Below are 18,791 nucleotides of genomic sequence, written 5' to 3' on the forward strand. Positions count from 1 at the left end.
GTTGCCTGGTTAAGTTTTATGTTTAGGTCAGCTTTTCTCCTAAACTATCAAAGTTATTGCTTTGAAACTTGGGAGACTTGTTCACCATCATAAGCTGACCCTGTATAGCAAGAAACATAACTCCATCTTGCTTTTTGCAAGATTTATGGCCCCTTTTGTACTTAGAAAATATCAGATTTCTTGGTTAAGTTTTATGTTTAGGTCAACTTTTCTCCTAAACTATCAAAGCTATTGCTTTGAAACTTGGAATACTTGTTCACCATCATAAGCAGACCCTGTACATCAAGAAACATAACTCCATCTTGCTTTTTGCAAGAATTATTGCCCGTTTTGGACTTAGAAAATCAGTTTTCTTGGTTAAGTTTTATGTTTAGGTCAGCTTTTATCCTAAACTATCAAAGCTATTGCTTTAAAACTTGCAACACTTGTTCACCATCATAAGCTGACCCTGTACAGCAAGAAACATAACTCCATCCTGCTTTTTGCAAGATTTATGGCCCCTTTTGGACTTAGAAAATATCAGATTTCTTGGTTAAGTTTTATGTTTAGGTCAACTTTTTCTCTTAAACTATCAAAGCTATTGCTTTGAAACTTGCAACACTTGTTCACCATCATAAGCTGACCCTGTACAGCAAGCAACATAACTCCATCCTGCTTTTTGCAATAATTATTGCCCCTTTTGGACTTAGAAAATCATTTTCTTGGTTGAGTATTATGTTTAAGGCAACTTTTCTCATAAACTATCAAAGCTATTGCTTTAAAACTTGCAACAGTTTTTCACAATCGTAAGTGGACACTGTACATCAAGAAACATAACTCTATCCTGCTTTTTGCAAGAATGATGGCCCTTTTTAGACTTAGAAAATCATGGGTAGGACAATATTTCTATTATACAAAAAAAATCAGATGAGCGTCAGCACCCGCAAGGCGGTGCTCTTGTTTCATTATGTTTTGACCGGGGATAGCTCAAGTTTAATCCTGAGACAAGTTGAAAGTTCTACAGGGCTGTTTGACAAAGGATAGTAAACAGTCAAATGATCCTGGAGAACATTCCACATATCTGAGAAACTAACTTGAGCTATCCCTGGGCAAAACCTAAAAAACATGAGAACAGACCACAAGGAAGACTAGGAATTGAGATCACAAGTTTGATCAATGCCAGGACTCCACTTGTATCCTCTACCTCGACTTGTGGAGAGGATGTTGGTTACTTGCAGCAAAAATGTCATAAATTCCTTTAGGTTAATGAAAGGAGAAAAAATCAAAATCAGAAAAAAAAAATTAAGGACACCAAAGATTCCAATTTATAAGAAAGATTTAAATGAAACCGAAGTTTTTAAAGTGACCCAAAGATTCAAATGCAAAATAATGATATTAAATGACAACAAAATTTTAAAAGAATCCAATGGTCAAAATTTGAAGGGAAGATTTTTAATACATCCAAAGATTTTGAGGGGACCGAAAGATTTGAATTTAGAAAAAAGAACTTTAATGAAATCAAAGATTTTAAAGAGACCCCAAGATTCAAATATAAAGATTTTTAAATAACCCAAAGATGAAAATTCAAATTGAAGATTTTTAATTACACCAAAGATTTTGAAGAGACCCAAAGATTTAAATATAAATTAAAGATTTTAAATGACACCAAAGATTTTAAAAGAACCTAAAGATTAAAATTTAAAGGGAAGATTTTAATACATCCAAAGACTTTAAAGGGACCCAAACATTTGAATTTAGAAAACAAGAAATTTAATGAAACCAAAGATTTTGAAGAGACCTAAAGATTCAAATTTAGAAGAAAGAATTTAATGAAACCAAAGATTTTAAGGGGACTCAAAGATATTCAATATAAAGATTTTTAAATAACCCAAAGATGGAAATTCAAATTAAAGATTTTTAATTACACCAAAGATTTCGAAGAGACCCAAAGATTCAAATATAAATTAAAGATTTTAAATGACACTAAAGATTTTAAAAGAACCTAAAGATTAAAATTTAAAGGGAAGATTTTAATACATCCAAAGACTTTAAAGGGACCCAAACATTTGAATTTAGAAAACAAGAAATTTAATGAAACCAAAGATTTTGAAGAGACCCAAAGATTCAAATTTAGAAGAAAGAATTTAATGAAACCAAAGATTTTAAGGGGACTCAAAGATATTCAATATCAAGATTTTTAAATAACCCAAAGATGGAAATTCAAATTAAAGATTTTTAATTACACCAAAGATTTCGAAGAGACCCAAAGATTCAAATATAAATTAAAGATTTTAAATGACACTAAAGATTTTAAAAGAACCTAAAGATTTAGAAGAAAGATTTTAACGAAACAAAAGACTTTAAAAGGACCCTAAAATTCAAATTTAATATAAAGATTTTGAATGACACCAAAGATGAAAATTCAAAATAAAGATTTTAAATACCAAAGATTTTAAAAGAACCCAAAGATTAAAATTTAGAGGGAAGATTTTTAATACATCCAAAGATTTAAATGGGACCCAAAGATTCAAAATTAGAACAAATTTTAATGAAACCAAAGATTTTAAAGAGACCCAAAGATTCAAACTGAAAATAAGATTTTTAATTATAACAAAAATTTTAAAGGGACCCATAGATTCAAATATAGAACAAAGATTATAATGAAACCAAAGATTTTTAAGGGATCACAAGATTCAGATTTAATATAAGGATTTTTGACTACAACGATTTTTAAGTAACCCAAAGGTAAAATTTCGAACAAGAGTTTAGTGAAACCAAAGATTTTAAAGGGACTCAAATTGAAAATAAAGGTTTTTAATGTAACCCAAAGATTCAAAATAATGGTTTTTAAAGGCCTAGATTTTGGCAGTGGGCCAAGGGATTTCTATCTTCACCAGCACAGTTGGGGGCTAATGACCATCACAGTATGGTTCCAATAAACAAGGGTCATTGTTTATTGGAGTCAGTCTACCTTACAAGTGTACAAATTAGTGAGAAGGGGAAACAATGTAATTTATTTTAAATTAATGAATAATTGATAACATTTAAAGTAATGCTAGTTTTTTTTGCATTACTATGTAAAGAAAAATGTTGTTGATCAAACACAATAATAAAATAATCAGAAACTTATTTTCACAATAATGAAATAATGAGAAACTTACTTAAAGAAATATGCAAGTTTTTATTTTTTTTTCAGAAAAATGTAACTTTTACTCATTTAAAGCTTGCAGAGTACTGTAAATAACATTTGTCTAAAACTGAAAACAGAATGTGCATTTCAAAGTTACAAAGCAAAGCATGAAAAAAAGTCACTTTTGGCAACATACTGAAAATGAAAACTGAGTATAGATGGAACACATTAATTTTATATTATATTGTTTGTCAGCACAAAGAAGTTTTCACTCTACTTGTGTTTTATTATCATTATTATATTCAGTATTATTACTGTATCTTTTATCATCCTATATGTAATATAATAATAATAATAACAGGGCTTTTTTCCACTATAAATCTACCTCCTGTAAAAGGAGGTAATCCCAATGCAAAAAAGTATGGTTTTTTCCCAAAGTTGAATTTAAAGTTCCCAAATGATTATACCTTTTAGGGTTTTTGCTGTTTTAAGATAGTTTTGCTGATTTGTATGTATATTAAGGTAAATTATAATACTGTTGAACAATAACTGAAATGCAATTCATTAATATTTCACACAAAAACACATTAATGTAGATTTTGGTAATTTGCAAATTGCCCCAATTAAGACAATTTCCGAGAGCATTTTCCCAATTCCACTGGTGCCGGTGGCATTCCCAAATTGATGAAAAAATGGCCTGAATAATAATAATAACAACAACAACAATAATAATTATAATTATGATTATTTCTATTATTATCATTACTATAACATTAAAGTAGTAGTTATTATCATCTATATAATATCAAAATAATAATTATTATTGTTATCATTCCACATTCACTGAAGAAAAATTAATTTCTTTCAACTCCACTTCACACATCTTCGTGGTCTAGTTGTCCCTGCTGTGCTAATTGCCCTCTAATCAGTTACTGTTACATAATCGCTGATATATAGTAGTGAATCTAGGCCTATAACAACAGTCGGTTTAAAAGCTCTGCAGAGCTTGTGTTGTATTGTTGTGATATCCGACTTTAAATAAATTTTACTTGAATTTACTTGACACCTATGATTTTAAGACTGAAAATAAATGTTTATTATTGACAACAAAGATTTTCAAGGGACTCAAAGATTCAAAATTAGAAGGAAGGTTTTAACGAAACCAAAGAAACCAAAGACTTTAAAATGACCCAAGAGCTCAAATTTAGAAAAAAAATTTAATGAAACCAGACTTTAAGAGAGACCCTAAAGATGTAAGTTTAGATGTTCGATGAAACCAAAGATTTTAAAGGCAACCAAATATTTTAAAGGAACTGAAATATTCAATATTAATGTTTAGGTAGAAAATGTGGCCTGTAGTGCGTTAGCAAGGTTTTCCTATAAAACTTACCTAGTGAGCTGTTTTTTAACACAGATGACCCCAGAAAGGTACTCATCCAAGTTTTGATTCAGGATAACATTTTAAAGAAGTTTCATTAAGTTTGGGCCAAAATTGTGACTTTTGGATTGTTAAAAGTCCTATTGTTTACAACAGACATCAGAGGGTCATCAAAATGGCTCACCTTTCCTGTAGAACATATGACTTGTCAAAGAATCAAGTTTGAACTATCACTTGACTGTCTCTTGAAAAAGTATAACAACTTGTTAAAATATGGCATCAGTCAATCTCATTTGCATGAGACTGAATTATGAGGACACAATTTTGATCTGCAAAAGTACATTAGGTTTTTTTTTAACAGTTGGACAGAAAATAATGTTTGGAAAGGATGCCTGGTTATTTACGGAGAACAAGTCAGTAATGGTGGAAAACACGGGAAGGCTACTTAGGTTAACCAGATGCCGCAGATTAAAAACAGCATTAAACTCAGTCAAAGGAACAAACATTGCTGGACAAAGAACAAACAAAATTTACTTTGCATATCATTTTTAATTAAATTATTTTTCTTTTCTCTACAAATCTGTTGAAAAAAAAAGACGAAGTTGACATACAAAAAATACATTTAACAAACGTGAAATGTCAGAAAAACAAAATCTATATGAAGTGAATTATTTTCGCAATGAAAAATGTGGACAGTCTGTAAAACGAGATAGCAAAATGACTTCAAAGCTTCCGACTTGTATAAACAAAGGACGCCGTAGCTTTAAAGCACTGTCACAGAAAAAAGTTGCCTTCAGCAAATTCTTAGTTTACCTTGACCCATTAGGCGTAAATTCATTAATACTGATAAATATTTGGTGTCTACATCTATCGCTACTGAAGCCCTAGAGGACGTTCTTTTATCTGTCACCTGACAAAACTAAATCATGTTTAAATGTCAAATTCTATGAGGATAAAAGATGTGTCCATGATGGAAACTGAAAAAAAAAAAGTTTCATATATCTAAACAAGTGAATAATTTGCAGAAAAAAATAAGAACTAAAAAGATGTTTCAAAGATCTACCATTTTTAGCAACCTTGAAATTTTGTTCACTTAATTAATATTGCAACACCTCTCATTTTGAGGAATAATACACCACAGTTTTCTCTTCAGTTCTGTCAATATTTGAGCCCAGTAAGCTTATAGAGAAAATATGCTGATCTAAAACACATGTTATTTTAGAAGAGACAGTAAAAATATATCGCTTTTATCTACTGCATCTAAAGGAACACCTACTGATACCATACCAGACTGGGAAATGTTAACTAAAATAAAGTTTTCCTTTTCTATACTTTATATGGTCATCAAAATTCCCTGAGAATAAGATGTTTATAAATACAATGGAATTATTAGATGGATACAGGATGATAACTTGGCAATTCGTGGTCTTTAGTACAGACCTTGGTTGGTAATTTCACATTTGAATGGAGATTGCAAAAAATAAATCTGTCCAGTCCAAAATTCGTAAAATGGTGTTTGAAATACAGGAAATCGAGGGCGAGTATGGGTATGTTTTATTATATTGCAACTTTTCATGTTTGTGCAAGTTAACAAAATCTTCCATGTAAGAATGCGTTTTTGAAATGCCTATTGACAAATAATACGAAACAACATTTCTTTAAAATGTTGAAATAGAATAGAATAGAATAGAAATAGAAATAAATTGCTCCCCCACTCCCCTGGATATTTTACCTACATATCCCTGTGTAACCTGTGGTTTTTTTTTGGCATTTCAATGTACATCAAATAAGGATTACAACAATTTCTGCTTTGCAATATGTCTAGTTATCATCCTGCATCTATTCAAGTCATGACACTGAACACATTTCACCAACTATCTGCTTTTCCAAGATACACATTGGCAAGTAAAATTTTCATTACAATAAATTTATCTTTGTTACAGACAATCTTACATCATATGGGTCTGAAAATCTATTTTTGCTTTTTATTCTTACCATTTTCAGGTTCTATATTCCTCATATAAGATATATTCAACATATGCATAATCTGACAATGGCATTTCAATCTGAACACACAAACAAATTATTTATTTTTTTAGCAATGTTACTTAATTTTCCTGACTTGCAAAATTAATGTGAAAATGAATTAATGACGATTCATAAATTTCATATTTTCACTTACAAAGTAACAAATGAACTGTTTTAAAATTAGCTTCTGGAGCTACATTATATGCATGTTGTAACTAGAATTCAGTGTTGCTATATGTATAGTACACCATGAAAAAACCAACAGAGTGCGTTTGCGACCAGCATGGATCCAGACCAGCCTGCGAATTTGCGCACTCTGGTCAGGATCCATACTATTTGTTAATAGTTTCTCTAGTTGCAATAGGCTTTGAAAGCGAGCAGCATGGATCCTGACCAAACTGCGCATGTGCGCAGGCTGGTCTGGATCCATGCTGGTGGCAAACACACTATTTTGGTTTTCTCATGGTGCGGCTCATATAGAGCACACCTGCAAAACTGCAACATTCAGGACAGTAATAGTTTGTTCACAAATCTCATTACATTTACAATACAAGCTGTGGATCAATCTGTTCGGTGCATCAAATTCAAAGGACTGCCAAATTTCCAGTACTTTACATGACCCGCCTAAAATCAAGTCACCACTGCATTGTTACAACTTTCCCTTTTCGAAGTCGGTTCTTTGTTCATGAATAGCCATGAAAAACATTGTCCCTTTTTTTACTAGGAATCCTGTTTGGTATGCAGGCAATGCCATGACTGATAAGATGTGTTTATACAACAGTTGAAAATGAAATGCTCAATATCCTATATGCACCATCTCCTACAATTATTTCAGACATTTTAATTCAATGGAAAGTCAATGACTACCTTAACTTCTAACATTTCAGGGTTCTTAGTTATAAAATTATGTTTGGAAACCAGTCTCCAAACCCCAGCATGTGATTGGTTGATTCTCATTTAAATATGACACAGCTGAATTCTGTGACTGGTCTTCAAATTCAAGTGTTATAATCTTTTTTACAGACTTCATATCAGTATTCAGAAACAGACTATACACATTAATTATATACACATACATATTGCTTTAAATAATTCTCTCCATTTACACACCATTTGAAAAAATAAATACATATACACAAAATTTTCTGTCCATACAGATTCACTACACTACAAACTGTCTATATTGCTTGAAAACTGGCAATGAAAACATCTGAATTATTTTTTTCTCTCATAATTTCATAATAAATAGATATGAAAATTAATTACAAATGGTTTAAGCAAAGTAACACACTAGCATTTAAGCCCTAGCTAAAATCAATTAAACTCATTAAGTGAACATGTGGAAAAGTTGATTAAAATTCGCTGTTCATTTTTGCAATACTGAGTAGGAATATTATTTTCTGAATTTTTATTCCCTAACAATTCATTTATCAGATTATGATGAATAAACACATAAAAAACTGAAGAATGTTTATAGTCAAAAACAGTCTATAAATGCCAACGATATCCCAGCCATCTCGAGTCCAAAACCCCTTTATGCCATGATTCTGTTTAATAGCAGTACCTTAATCTTTGGCCAGTTTCTATTGCAATTCTGTGTCAAAAAATTGGACATAAAACTTTCAAATTCAAAATTTTCAATCTGTTTTATTCTTAAGCTTTGTCCAAATATGACTCCAGTGACAAGAAAACGCTCAAGAGCATTTCAGCTGAATAGGTATAGTAAACAGAATTGCAAGATAAGGAAAATTCTGAAATTTCTTATCTAGGACATATTTCTGACAAATAGTACTGAATATTTGTATGTGGATAATCACTTCTAAACATATATATACCTAGCTATACCTGGCTCCAAAATTTGGCGACCACTTAGAATGTATTCATCTTCCTGGTCAATTTCAAATTTATGCTCTGTAACCACAAATGAGATGGCAGTGCTTCATATCTGGTCTACAGCCCAAGCTTTTTACCATGGACACAATAAAGAATACTTTATATGACATCCCTACATGCCAAGCTACAGTTTAAATTAACTTGTATTAGATCTGACTTCTTCCTTTAAAAGCTAACTAATTATGGAAAATTTAAAAAGTATAAAAATAATTATTTAGAAAATGCATTTTTTTTTATTTACCTGGCAAAATTTATGGATGAAACCACCGATTAATCTTTATCAAATCCACAAAAGAATTTGAATCTCTGTATGTGTCCTACTCTTAAATATCTAATATATTATTTAATCCAAAACGTCCAAGACTGGAGAGAGATAAACAAAAAATATTATCCCTGAAATTAGATAATAACGCCTATTTGACATAAATACAAACATACAATTCAGTGGTTCTCTGTGGCTTAAAATTACAATGTTTGATATTTCCATACTTTGCAACCTACTAAGAAATTGGTTATAAAAATTTTACAAAGATCAGTCAACACAGACCAACATGTATTACAACAGATAATTTAAGTAAGTTCGCATATTCTTTCCCGTTGAAGAAAACAAACAACAAAGGCAGCAGCTCAGTGATATGCATAAACAATGGCACAACAGTCCTTTACAAAACCGCTTCGTGCAAATATGACTTTTTTTTAAACATTTACAACACAAATCTTACAAGTTAAACCATTTTTCATACATAATGATTACTTGTACATCGTCACACTGAAAAAGACCACCACTAGAAATTACCTTTTGCCAAGAGTAATAAAGAATTTCTTATTTTCGTAAGTTTTGAGGGATTCTTTTTTTCTTTTAACTTGCCAATACATCCTCATATACATATATTTCCTTTATCAATGAAATACTTCTACACTTCAATAACAATTGGACATCCACAAAAATCCAACTAGATGGCCCCTTTTCACCAGACAACCCACATTTTCTTAACTAAATACAAAATCATAGTTCCACCAAGCAGTTAAAAATAATACTTATGTTTTTTAATATCATAACTCTTAAAGTTTTGACCAGCAGATTCCCCTAGGGTTTATAAATTGTCAACATTTTAACTTGCACTTCACAACTGAAATCACTCCCAACTGAAAAACCAGTCTAGAACTCTTCCCAGCAGACTCTGTATGACGCTTGTTTTTTCCTTAAGCATGCAGCAATTTTATCACGTTTCAGAATTTTAATGCCCATGATGGATGACAGCAGCATGATTTTTTAATACAACCTAGATAACATTCATTTACACCAATCAGGGCCCATATCTCATACAACCCTTTCAACTCGCTTGTAAACTTTCCATTTATTCCCAAAATTAGTCACAGTTCACAACCACAATGTCATGGGTGATAACTCTACTATGATTTTTCACTGTCAACTTCAGTATCTCTGTCCGAACCCCCACTAACCTCTGATCCCTGAGAACTCGACAACTTTGGTTTACTTACTGATGAATCTTTTAACAGTTTATGTTGCTTAGCAGTGATAGCATCTAATTTTAGTTGTTTTGCAACTAGCATTTCCTCCCTCTCTCGTTGTTGTTTTGCCGCTAATAGTTCTTGGACAATTTTTGGTACTGGCTCTTTAGCATGGTTGGACGATGATGACGACGATGATGGCGATTTTAATAAAGATGATGATTTTGATGATGATGAAGATGAATGTTTCAAAGATAGCAAATTTATCGAGTCTTTTCTCAAGGAACCATTTTCAGATTGTTCTCTAGAGTTACTTTTATCCGACAGATTCAAAACTGCATCAATACTATGTCTACGGTTGTCTTTATCACTTTCACTTTTCTGAGGTTTTTCATCCATTTTGTTCACTCTAAATTTCAGAGTATCTACAATTCGACTCAACTTGTCTGAGCTACAAATCTTTTGTTTCGATTTTTCCTCTTTTGCTTTTGGCTTCATAGACAGATCACAAGGCATATCGTCACTGTCAAAACTGACGTCCATTTTCGCTTTAGATTTCCCACTACTGTGAGCCGCTGTTGTGTTTTCTATAACTGGTTTAGATTTACTTCTAACACTGAGATCTTCGACAAGATTTTGTTCAGAATATTCTGAAACATGGCGAGATTTTCTACTGCTGCTACTACTACTACTAGTTGCAGTCTCCTCCTTTGAAAGAGTATGACCGTTAATGAGACTCGACTCCATGCCAGCCAGACTGGTAGGTAGAGGAAAGTTTGCTATGCCTTGAGCAGCTAGAAGGGCGGGATTGAACAGTAACGGGTTGTACATGAGAGGGAAAGATGGATGTGGACTTGAACTCTTTTCATCTTCTTTAGGTTTTTCACTGTCTTCTTTTGATCCTTTAGTTTCCTTATGTTTTGATTCAGATTTCTCTGGCACAGGTGAACCAGACATGCCAGGGAATCCGAAACCCTGTAGTCCTAACATTGGATTAAGTCCGAGACCTGGTATTGAACCAAATGGAAGAGGTAGTTTTCCAAAACCAGCTGCCATAAGTTGGGCAGCATTCATTGCTTCCATTGACGCAGCAATTGCTGCAGCTTGATGAGGATCGCTGGTTCCCAGCATGGGATGCGACAATGGACTGTCCCTTGGCTTCCGGCCCCGCCGTGATGGTGTCACTATTCGAGGCAGTAAGGTCTTTGGTAAGGAACCCTGGAAAAAAATTGAATGATAAGCTGCTAATCTTGACCCTGTGACTGATCTTCCACCAAATATAAATTTGCATTTTATATATCTTATTAAATAGGAATGTCTAACAAAATCGTCCAAGCACAAACTTTCCTATTTATTCATATATTTTTACATTTTTTAAGCAGTAAGATATTAAATATTTAAACAGAACATTTGTGTATTTTAAACAGTTCCAGAAATCAGAGACAGGGACCACAGCAATTTGCCCCAACTATCAGTCAATTTCCCCACAAAAAACAAGAAATTCTTCAACTATTATAACAAAGATCTTTAGCTAGAGTTGAAGGATTCTTACCTTTGCTCTAACTAGTTCAGCCCATTTAGGATCAACGTCCCACATGGGGTTCTGTTCCAACCATTCAGCTAGATACCTCAGTGGAGGTGCTTTAGCTCCAGTTATCTGTAATACATAATCAATGTATTTTGTTTGTTTGGATTATTAATCAAACCAATAAAACTTATGTTGTATGGATATTTCCAACTTTTAATGGTTGAGAAAAATGAAAGAAACCTCTCTAGTCATTATTTCTGACATGGGAGAGCACAAGATATAACTGTTCAGGTAAGCAGTTTTATCTCATGAAAGCAGCAAGGTTTTGAGCACAAAGGAGTGTTGGGCAAGTGATTAAAGTCAGCTACATAACACACTCTGGGACATCCCTGATACAGTCACAATCAAATTCAACAAACAGTATTTCATTTAAGCATTCATTACGTGTTCAATTTAAGGGGCTTTACTTATTTCTGGGAAATTTCCTGTTATTTTACAGGGAAACTTCCAATTTCAATGTGATCTATGATATTTCAAAAGCATCATTCATAAAATTTTAATCATACATACTGTGATATTCTATCACAAACAACCACTCTTTCCAGCTAAAACAAGAGCCATGTTAGACATGGCTAATCCCCCAGCCGGGCATATTATAATTGAAGGCTAAAGTTCCTGGCAAGTTAGTGTCTGAAAGTATTAATTTTGGGGAAAGCTTTGAAGAACCATTTAGTTGTGGTCCGCATCAGGGGTTTTAAAGATGTGGAAGAAAGAATAAATCAGTGGTGAGGTGGTTTACTGCTAAATTTTATTAATTTTCATGAACAGTATAGCTATGATGTTTTTCTATATGGCTACAAGAGTGCCAGAATGTCACAATATACGCCCATCACAGCAAATTTCTTTGCTCTAGCAGCTGTATTTGCAAATGGAATTTTAATTTTGTGGTTTTTTAGTAATCACTGTAAGTCTTTTGTTTTTCTAAGTCCACAAAAAAACTCCTTACCAGGTAGAGATACCTTAAAATACACCTAAAATTGGAAAGTAACATCAGAAAAAAGGTCTCGTTTTTTCACTACAGTCAATTATAAAAATGTTACAATATAAGTTATTTATAGTAACAACTAAGGGAAGTTAATCTTAAAAAAATAAAAAGAAATAAATAAAAAAATTTTTAAGTCCACATAAAAAACTTTACCAGGTAGAGATTGGTCAAAATACACCTCAAAATTGGATGTTGCATGCATGTTGTACTACAGAAAAGTGGTCTCGATTTTTCCCTATGACTAGTAACGAAAAAGTTACAATAAAAGCTTTTTAAAGTAACAACAAAGGGAAGTAATTCTAAAGAAGGGAACTGCGCATGACACTTCATCTCATGATCGTGTATAATTGTGCCAAGTTACATCAAAATCCCTCCATGCATGAAGAAGAAATGCTTCGGACAAAGTCATTCTTGTATCTGACCTTTGGCCTCTAAGTGTGACCTTGACCTTAGACCTAGGGACCTGGATCTTGCGCATGACACTCCGTCTCGTGGTGGTGAACATTTGTGCCAAGTTATATCAAAATCCCTCAATGCATGAAGAAGAAATGCTCCGGACAAGGTTTTCATTCTTGTATCCTTTGACCTCTAAGTGTGACCTTGACCTTAGACCTAGGGACCTGGTTCTTGCGCATGACGCTCCGCCTCGTGGTGGTGAACATTTGTGCCAAGACATATCAAAATCCCTCCATGCATGAAGAAGATACGCTCCGGACAAATTTTTTTAAGAAAATACGATAAAAGGGAATAACTCAAAAAATAGGCGAGGTAAAGTTATTGTTCTTGCACACTGCACTTCCTCCCAATGTGTTCTATCAGTGTATGAAGTTTGAAGAAAATCCCTCCAGTATTTTTGGAGTTATGCTCCGGACAAAATTTTTTAAGAAAATAAGATAAAGGGGAATAACTCAAAAAATAGGCGAGGTAGAGATATTGTTCTTGCACACTGCACTTCCTTCCAACGTGTTCTATCAGTGTATGAAGTTTGAAGAAAATCCCTCCAGTATTTTTGGAGTTATGCTCCGGACAAATTTTAAGAAAATAAGATAAAGGGGAATAACTCAAACAAGAGGGTCATGATGACCCTGGATCGCTCACCTGAGTAATATGAGCTACATGTTTCAAATGTCAAACTGATGATTTTTTAGAATTTTTTTAGAAGATTTTCCGATGTACAATCAAGTGACCCCTGGGGCTGGGTCAATTTTGACCCCGGGGTTCATGATTTGAACAAAGTTCCACTAGGTAATGCTATATGTGAAATATCTAAGATATAGGCCTTCTGGTTTATTTTTAGAAAATTTTTGAAGATTTTCCTATGTAAAATCAAGTGACCCCTGGGGCGGGGTCAATTTTGACCCCGGGAGTCATGATTTGAACAAAGTTCCACTAGGCAATGCTATATGTGAAATATCTAAGCTCTAGGCCTTCTGGTTTATTTTCAGAAATTTTTTGAAGGTTTTCCTATGTAAAATCAAGTGACCCCTGGGGCGGGGTCAATTTTGACCCCAGGGGTCATGATTTGAACAAATTTTGTAGAGGTCCATTAGGCAATGCTACATGTGAAATATCTAAGCTCTAGGCCTTCTGGTTTATTTTTAGAAAATTTGAAGATTTTTCTATGTACAATCAAGATACCCAATGGGGCGGGGTCAATTTGACCCCAGGGGTCATGATTTGAACAAATTTTGTAGAAGTTTACTAGGCAATGCTACATGTGAAATATCTAAGATATAGGCCTTCTGGTTTATTTTCAGAAATTTTTTGAAGATTTTCCTATGTAAAATCAAGTGACCCCTGGGGCGGGGTCAATTTTGACCCCGGGGGTCATGATTTGAATAAATTTTGTAGAGGTCCATTAGGCAATGCTACATGTGAAATATCTAAGCTGTAGGCCTTCTGGTTTATTTTTTAGAAAATTTTTGAAGATTTTCCTATGTAAAATCAAGTGACCCCTGGGGCGGGGTCAATTTTGACCCGGGGTCATGATTTGAACAACTTTAGTAGAGGTTCATTAGGCAATGCTACATGTGAAATATCTAAGCTCTAAGGCTTCTGGTTTTTGAGAAGAATTTTTTAAGATTTTCCTATGTAAAATCAAGTGACCCCTGGGGAGGGGTCAATTTTGACCCCCGGGTCATGATTTGAACAAATCTGGTAGAGGTCCACTAGGCAATGCTTCACACCAGATATCTAAGCTCTAGGGCTTCTGGTTTTTGAGAAGAAGATTTTTAAAGTTTTTCCTTTCGGTTGCCATGGCAACCAGAGTTCTGTATGGAATTCAATGTTTTGAACAATTTTTGTAGAGCTTCACCCAAGGAACATTCCTGTGAAGTTTGGATGAAATTGGCTTAGTGGTTTATGAGGAGATGTTGTTTAAAGGAAAGTGTGGATGGACGGATGGACTGACGGACGGTGAGCTATCACAATAGCTCACCCCGAGCACTTTGTGCTCAGGTGAGCTAAAAATAGGCGAGGTAGAGTTATTGTTCTTGCACACTGCACTTCCTCCCAATGTGTTCTATCAGTGTATGAAGTTTGAAGAAAATCCCTCCAGTACTTTTGGAGTTATGCTCCAGACAAAGATCGTTGCGGACAGACAGACGGACGGAGAGCATTTCTAATATCCCCTTCGCCTTTGGCGGGGGGATAAAAAAGGTCTCTAGACATAAACTGTAAACACAAACATGCATAACCCCCTTAACTATTCTTTACAGCTAAAAGGGTCTCAAGACATAACTTCTAAACATAAACTTGCATAGCCACCTTAACAACATACCTTTTTACCAGTAAGCCTATTGATCACAGACACATTTTCTTCCCCTGTCAGTTTATCAACCTCCAAGAAGGCAGGATCAAACTTGGGTTTACGTCCTTTCCTCCGCTCCGGGAAGTCAGATACCTTAAGAAATAACAATATGTTGTTTATCCCAGATTATTACATTTCACTTTTTTATCCTTTTTCTCTTCATATATCTGACATAGTTTCAAAACAAAATGTTTCACTTATTTTAAGCTGTGGAAGAATAAATAATCAACTAGGTGTTTTTTTCCCACAAAACATGTCTCCCCTTATGTATACCTTAAGCTCTGGTGGCCATTTTGTGCAGCAAAGCGGAACGTGTCGGCGATATGTGTAACTAGACTTGGTACTGATCACTCCTGTGAAGTTTTGTCAAAATCCCGCCAGCAGTTTGACCTGTGAAAGCCGGACAAGCTTAATGCGGACGGACAGTCGACGGCATAGGCAAAAACAAAATGGTGGGGGGGGGGACATAATTAGTAAGGTCAGCATTCCATCTTTACTGAAAAACCAATTTAGTATGGGATAACTTTTTTAGCCCATTCATAGTTAAAAACCTTAGGTTTTGAGACCAAGTCTAAAATCTAACTGGTCATTTATGAGCACTTCTCTGAAATCAACCAATAGCAAGGCTGCATTATAAAACTGGTTTACTTACAATTTCTCCCTCTTCCAGCTCCTCCACACGACTGTCTACCACATAACCTGGATGCTTCTCTAACCAGCTTTCGAGATTCTTCTTCAGTGGAGCATCATCTCCAGACAACCTACTACCATCCTCAAGGTTAATCACAGGCACATGGGAATCTAAAACAATACGTCAGAATTGAATCACCTGCGTTCAAAATGATCAACTTATCTGGACCATCTGCAAAAAATTTCAATTAGTATCTTGAACCGGTTTTACCGACATTACCAAATTTTTTTCTTTTGTTGTCATGTCAATACAACTGACCAAAGTTTGTTCCATTTCTAATAGGATTTCATAATGTTTTTTGCTGAATGTATATCCATTGGTACAATTTTGCTTCAGATTTTGAAAGCAGCCAACCTATGTCAAGGTATCATGTCATTTGACCAAGGCTTCATATAGAATTGCATTCTCAGTAACTCATGTCGACCATGTTTGTTTTTCTTACCAGATTCCAGAGAGGCCAGTGCTCTAGCTGTCTGCCGTCTAGCTAAGGCTTCTGCCATGGCAATCTCTGCCATCTTTTCTTCCTTTCTCTTCCGACCACGACGTCCCTGCCTTGGAAATAACAATCCCTGTTCCAACTGAAACATATTTTTACATAGGATTCATTTCTATTTCTTCTACCTTTACAAAACCAACTGCACCAAATACTACAAAGAAATTTAAAAATAATGAACTACAGCCATTGAAACTTTACCACCATCATACCTCTGTACAGTACAGTTCATTAAACATGAGGCTAACGACCACTAGCTAGTAAGCAAAATGTTTTCATTTTTTACCAATCACACTCTGTAAGCTTTCGAAAGACGATATATCATGCAAAACATCTTTCTATGTTATTTATATGGAGATGACAAGATGACAAGAGGCTGAATTTCTACTGTGTCATAAATCAATTCCTTTACCAGTGGGATCTTTTGAAAGAGAGAAAATAAACAAGAGGGTCATGATGACCCTGGATCGCTCACCTGAGTAATATGAGCTACATGTTTCAAATGTCAAACTGATGCTAAAATATTAAGAAAGTCAGTAGGTCACATTCATGGTCAATGAAATTCAGTTTTACGATCGGTATGCAAAACTGTGTATGTCATCCAAATTTTAAGGCTGTATCTTAAAAAACAAGAAAGTAGGTCAGCAGGTCAAGGTCACAGTCAAGTGACATCATATTACTTGGGATCATCAGGTAATTATAATTAAACAGTCTTGGAAATAGGATCAGATAATTATTTAAGTATTTTTTCCTATATAACACATATAATAACTAAATGACCCCGGGGCGGGGCCTCTTTAAACCCCAGGGGCATAATTTGAATAATTTTGTTAGGGGACTACTAGGCAATGCATCATACCAATTATCAAAAGCCTAGGTCAGGTGGTTTTAGACAAGAAGATTTTTAAAGGTTTTTTTTCCTATATAAGTCTATATAATACTTGGGACCCCCAGGGCAGGGCCTCTTTTCACCCCAGGGGTACATTTTGAACAATTTTGGTTGAGAACCATAAGACAATGCTACAAACCAAATATCAAAGGCTTAAGTCTTGTGGTTTCAAACAAGAGGATTTTTAACATTTTTTTCCAATATAAGTCTATGTAAAACTTGGGACCCCAGGGCGGGGCCAAATTTGACCCTAGGGGGATAATTTGAATAAAACTGGTAGAGGACCACTAGATGATGCTACATTCCAAATATCAAAGCCCTAGGTCATGTGGTTTTGTACAAGAAGATTTTCAAAGTTTTCCCTATATAAGTCTATATAAACCATGTGACCCCCGGGGTAGGGTCATATTTGACCCTAGGGGGATAATTTGAACATCTTGGTAGAGGACCACTAGATGATGCTACACACCAGATATCAAAGCCCTAGGCCCTGTGGTTTTGGATAAGAAGATTTTTAAAGTTTTTCGTTTCAGTTGCCATGGCAACCAGAGTTCTGCATGGAATTCAATTCTTTGAATAATTTTGAAAGGGGGCCACCCAAGGATCATTCCTGTGAAGTTTGATGTAATTCTGCTCAGTAGTTTTCAAGAAGAAGATTTTTTTAGAAAATGTTGACGGACACATGACGGACTAAGGACGACGGACATTGAGCGGTCACAAAAGCTCTCCATGAGCCTTTGGCTCAGGTGAGCTAAAAACATAATTATGTTAAACAAAATATTTTTTCCCCAAAAAACATTATGCACAAGTTGCTTTAACAAGCAGAATACTTACAAGATGTCTATTCATCATAAGCTCCTCCTCTGACATGTGAACACCGTTGAGAAATGGACTATCTGAACCGCCCTGTACAATATAATCATTCTCGTTTCATTCTAATAATAAAATGATGTCAAAAGACTATCATTTTCAAGTGTATTCTAATAAGAAAAGAACTGTGAATCATTAATATTTGTGGGGACTAATTTTCGTGGATTTTGTGGTTGCATAAATCTCTAAAATTATATCCCAACAAATAAATTACCATTCATTATATCTTCGAAAAGCTGAATTCCATATCCCCATAAAACAACCATTTTGACCAAAACCACGAAATAACATGCCCACAGAATTGAATGATTTTACAAAATTTGATTTTTTTTTTTGAATTTCATTTTAACTTAATTCTGTTTATAAAGATATTCAAAATGTATCTTGCATACTTACAAATTTGCCACAATTACAAATAAAACAGATTTTTAAAAAAAAATTCCCAAAGAGCTGGTACATTTGGCAAACTTGTAAAAATAATGGTTATTTTCCCTAGAATATGTGTGTCTAACTAAACACTTCAGAAGACTGCTTTGGAAAGTTTTCAATATTCTTTAACCTTTCATCCTTCAACCCCACCCCAAA

At 34.1% G+C, this 18,791-nt stretch overlaps 1 protein-coding gene across 6 annotated transcripts in view; it reads right to left on the reverse strand.

Moving 5' to 3' along the window:
• Positions 1-5,016: 5,016 nt before the first annotated feature.
• LOC123549900 (chromodomain-helicase-DNA-binding protein 8-like) overlaps positions 5,017-18,791 on the reverse strand; it is a 75,270-nt gene continuing 61,495 nt past the window's right edge. For all 6 annotated transcript variants that reach the window (XM_053546486.1, XM_053546487.1, XM_053546488.1 and 3 more), the window contains 6 exons: positions 18,171-18,242; positions 16,397-16,532; positions 15,916-16,064; positions 15,234-15,356; positions 11,434-11,538; positions 5,017-11,099 (listed from right to left, as the gene is read on the reverse strand). In XM_053546486.1, the coding sequence (XP_053402461.1) occupies positions 9,822-11,099; positions 11,434-11,538; positions 15,234-15,356; positions 15,916-16,064; positions 16,397-16,532; positions 18,171-18,242 (1,863 nt within the window). In that variant the 3' untranslated portion in view covers positions 5,017-9,821. The remainder of the gene's footprint in view (positions 11,100-11,433; positions 11,539-15,233; positions 15,357-15,915; positions 16,065-16,396; positions 16,533-18,170; positions 18,243-18,791) is intronic.

Source organism: Mercenaria mercenaria, chromosome 6 (genome assembly GCF_021730395.1).
Source record: "Mercenaria mercenaria strain notata chromosome 6, MADL_Memer_1, whole genome shotgun sequence".
NCBI lineage: Eukaryota > Metazoa > Mollusca > Bivalvia > Venerida > Veneridae > Mercenaria > Mercenaria mercenaria.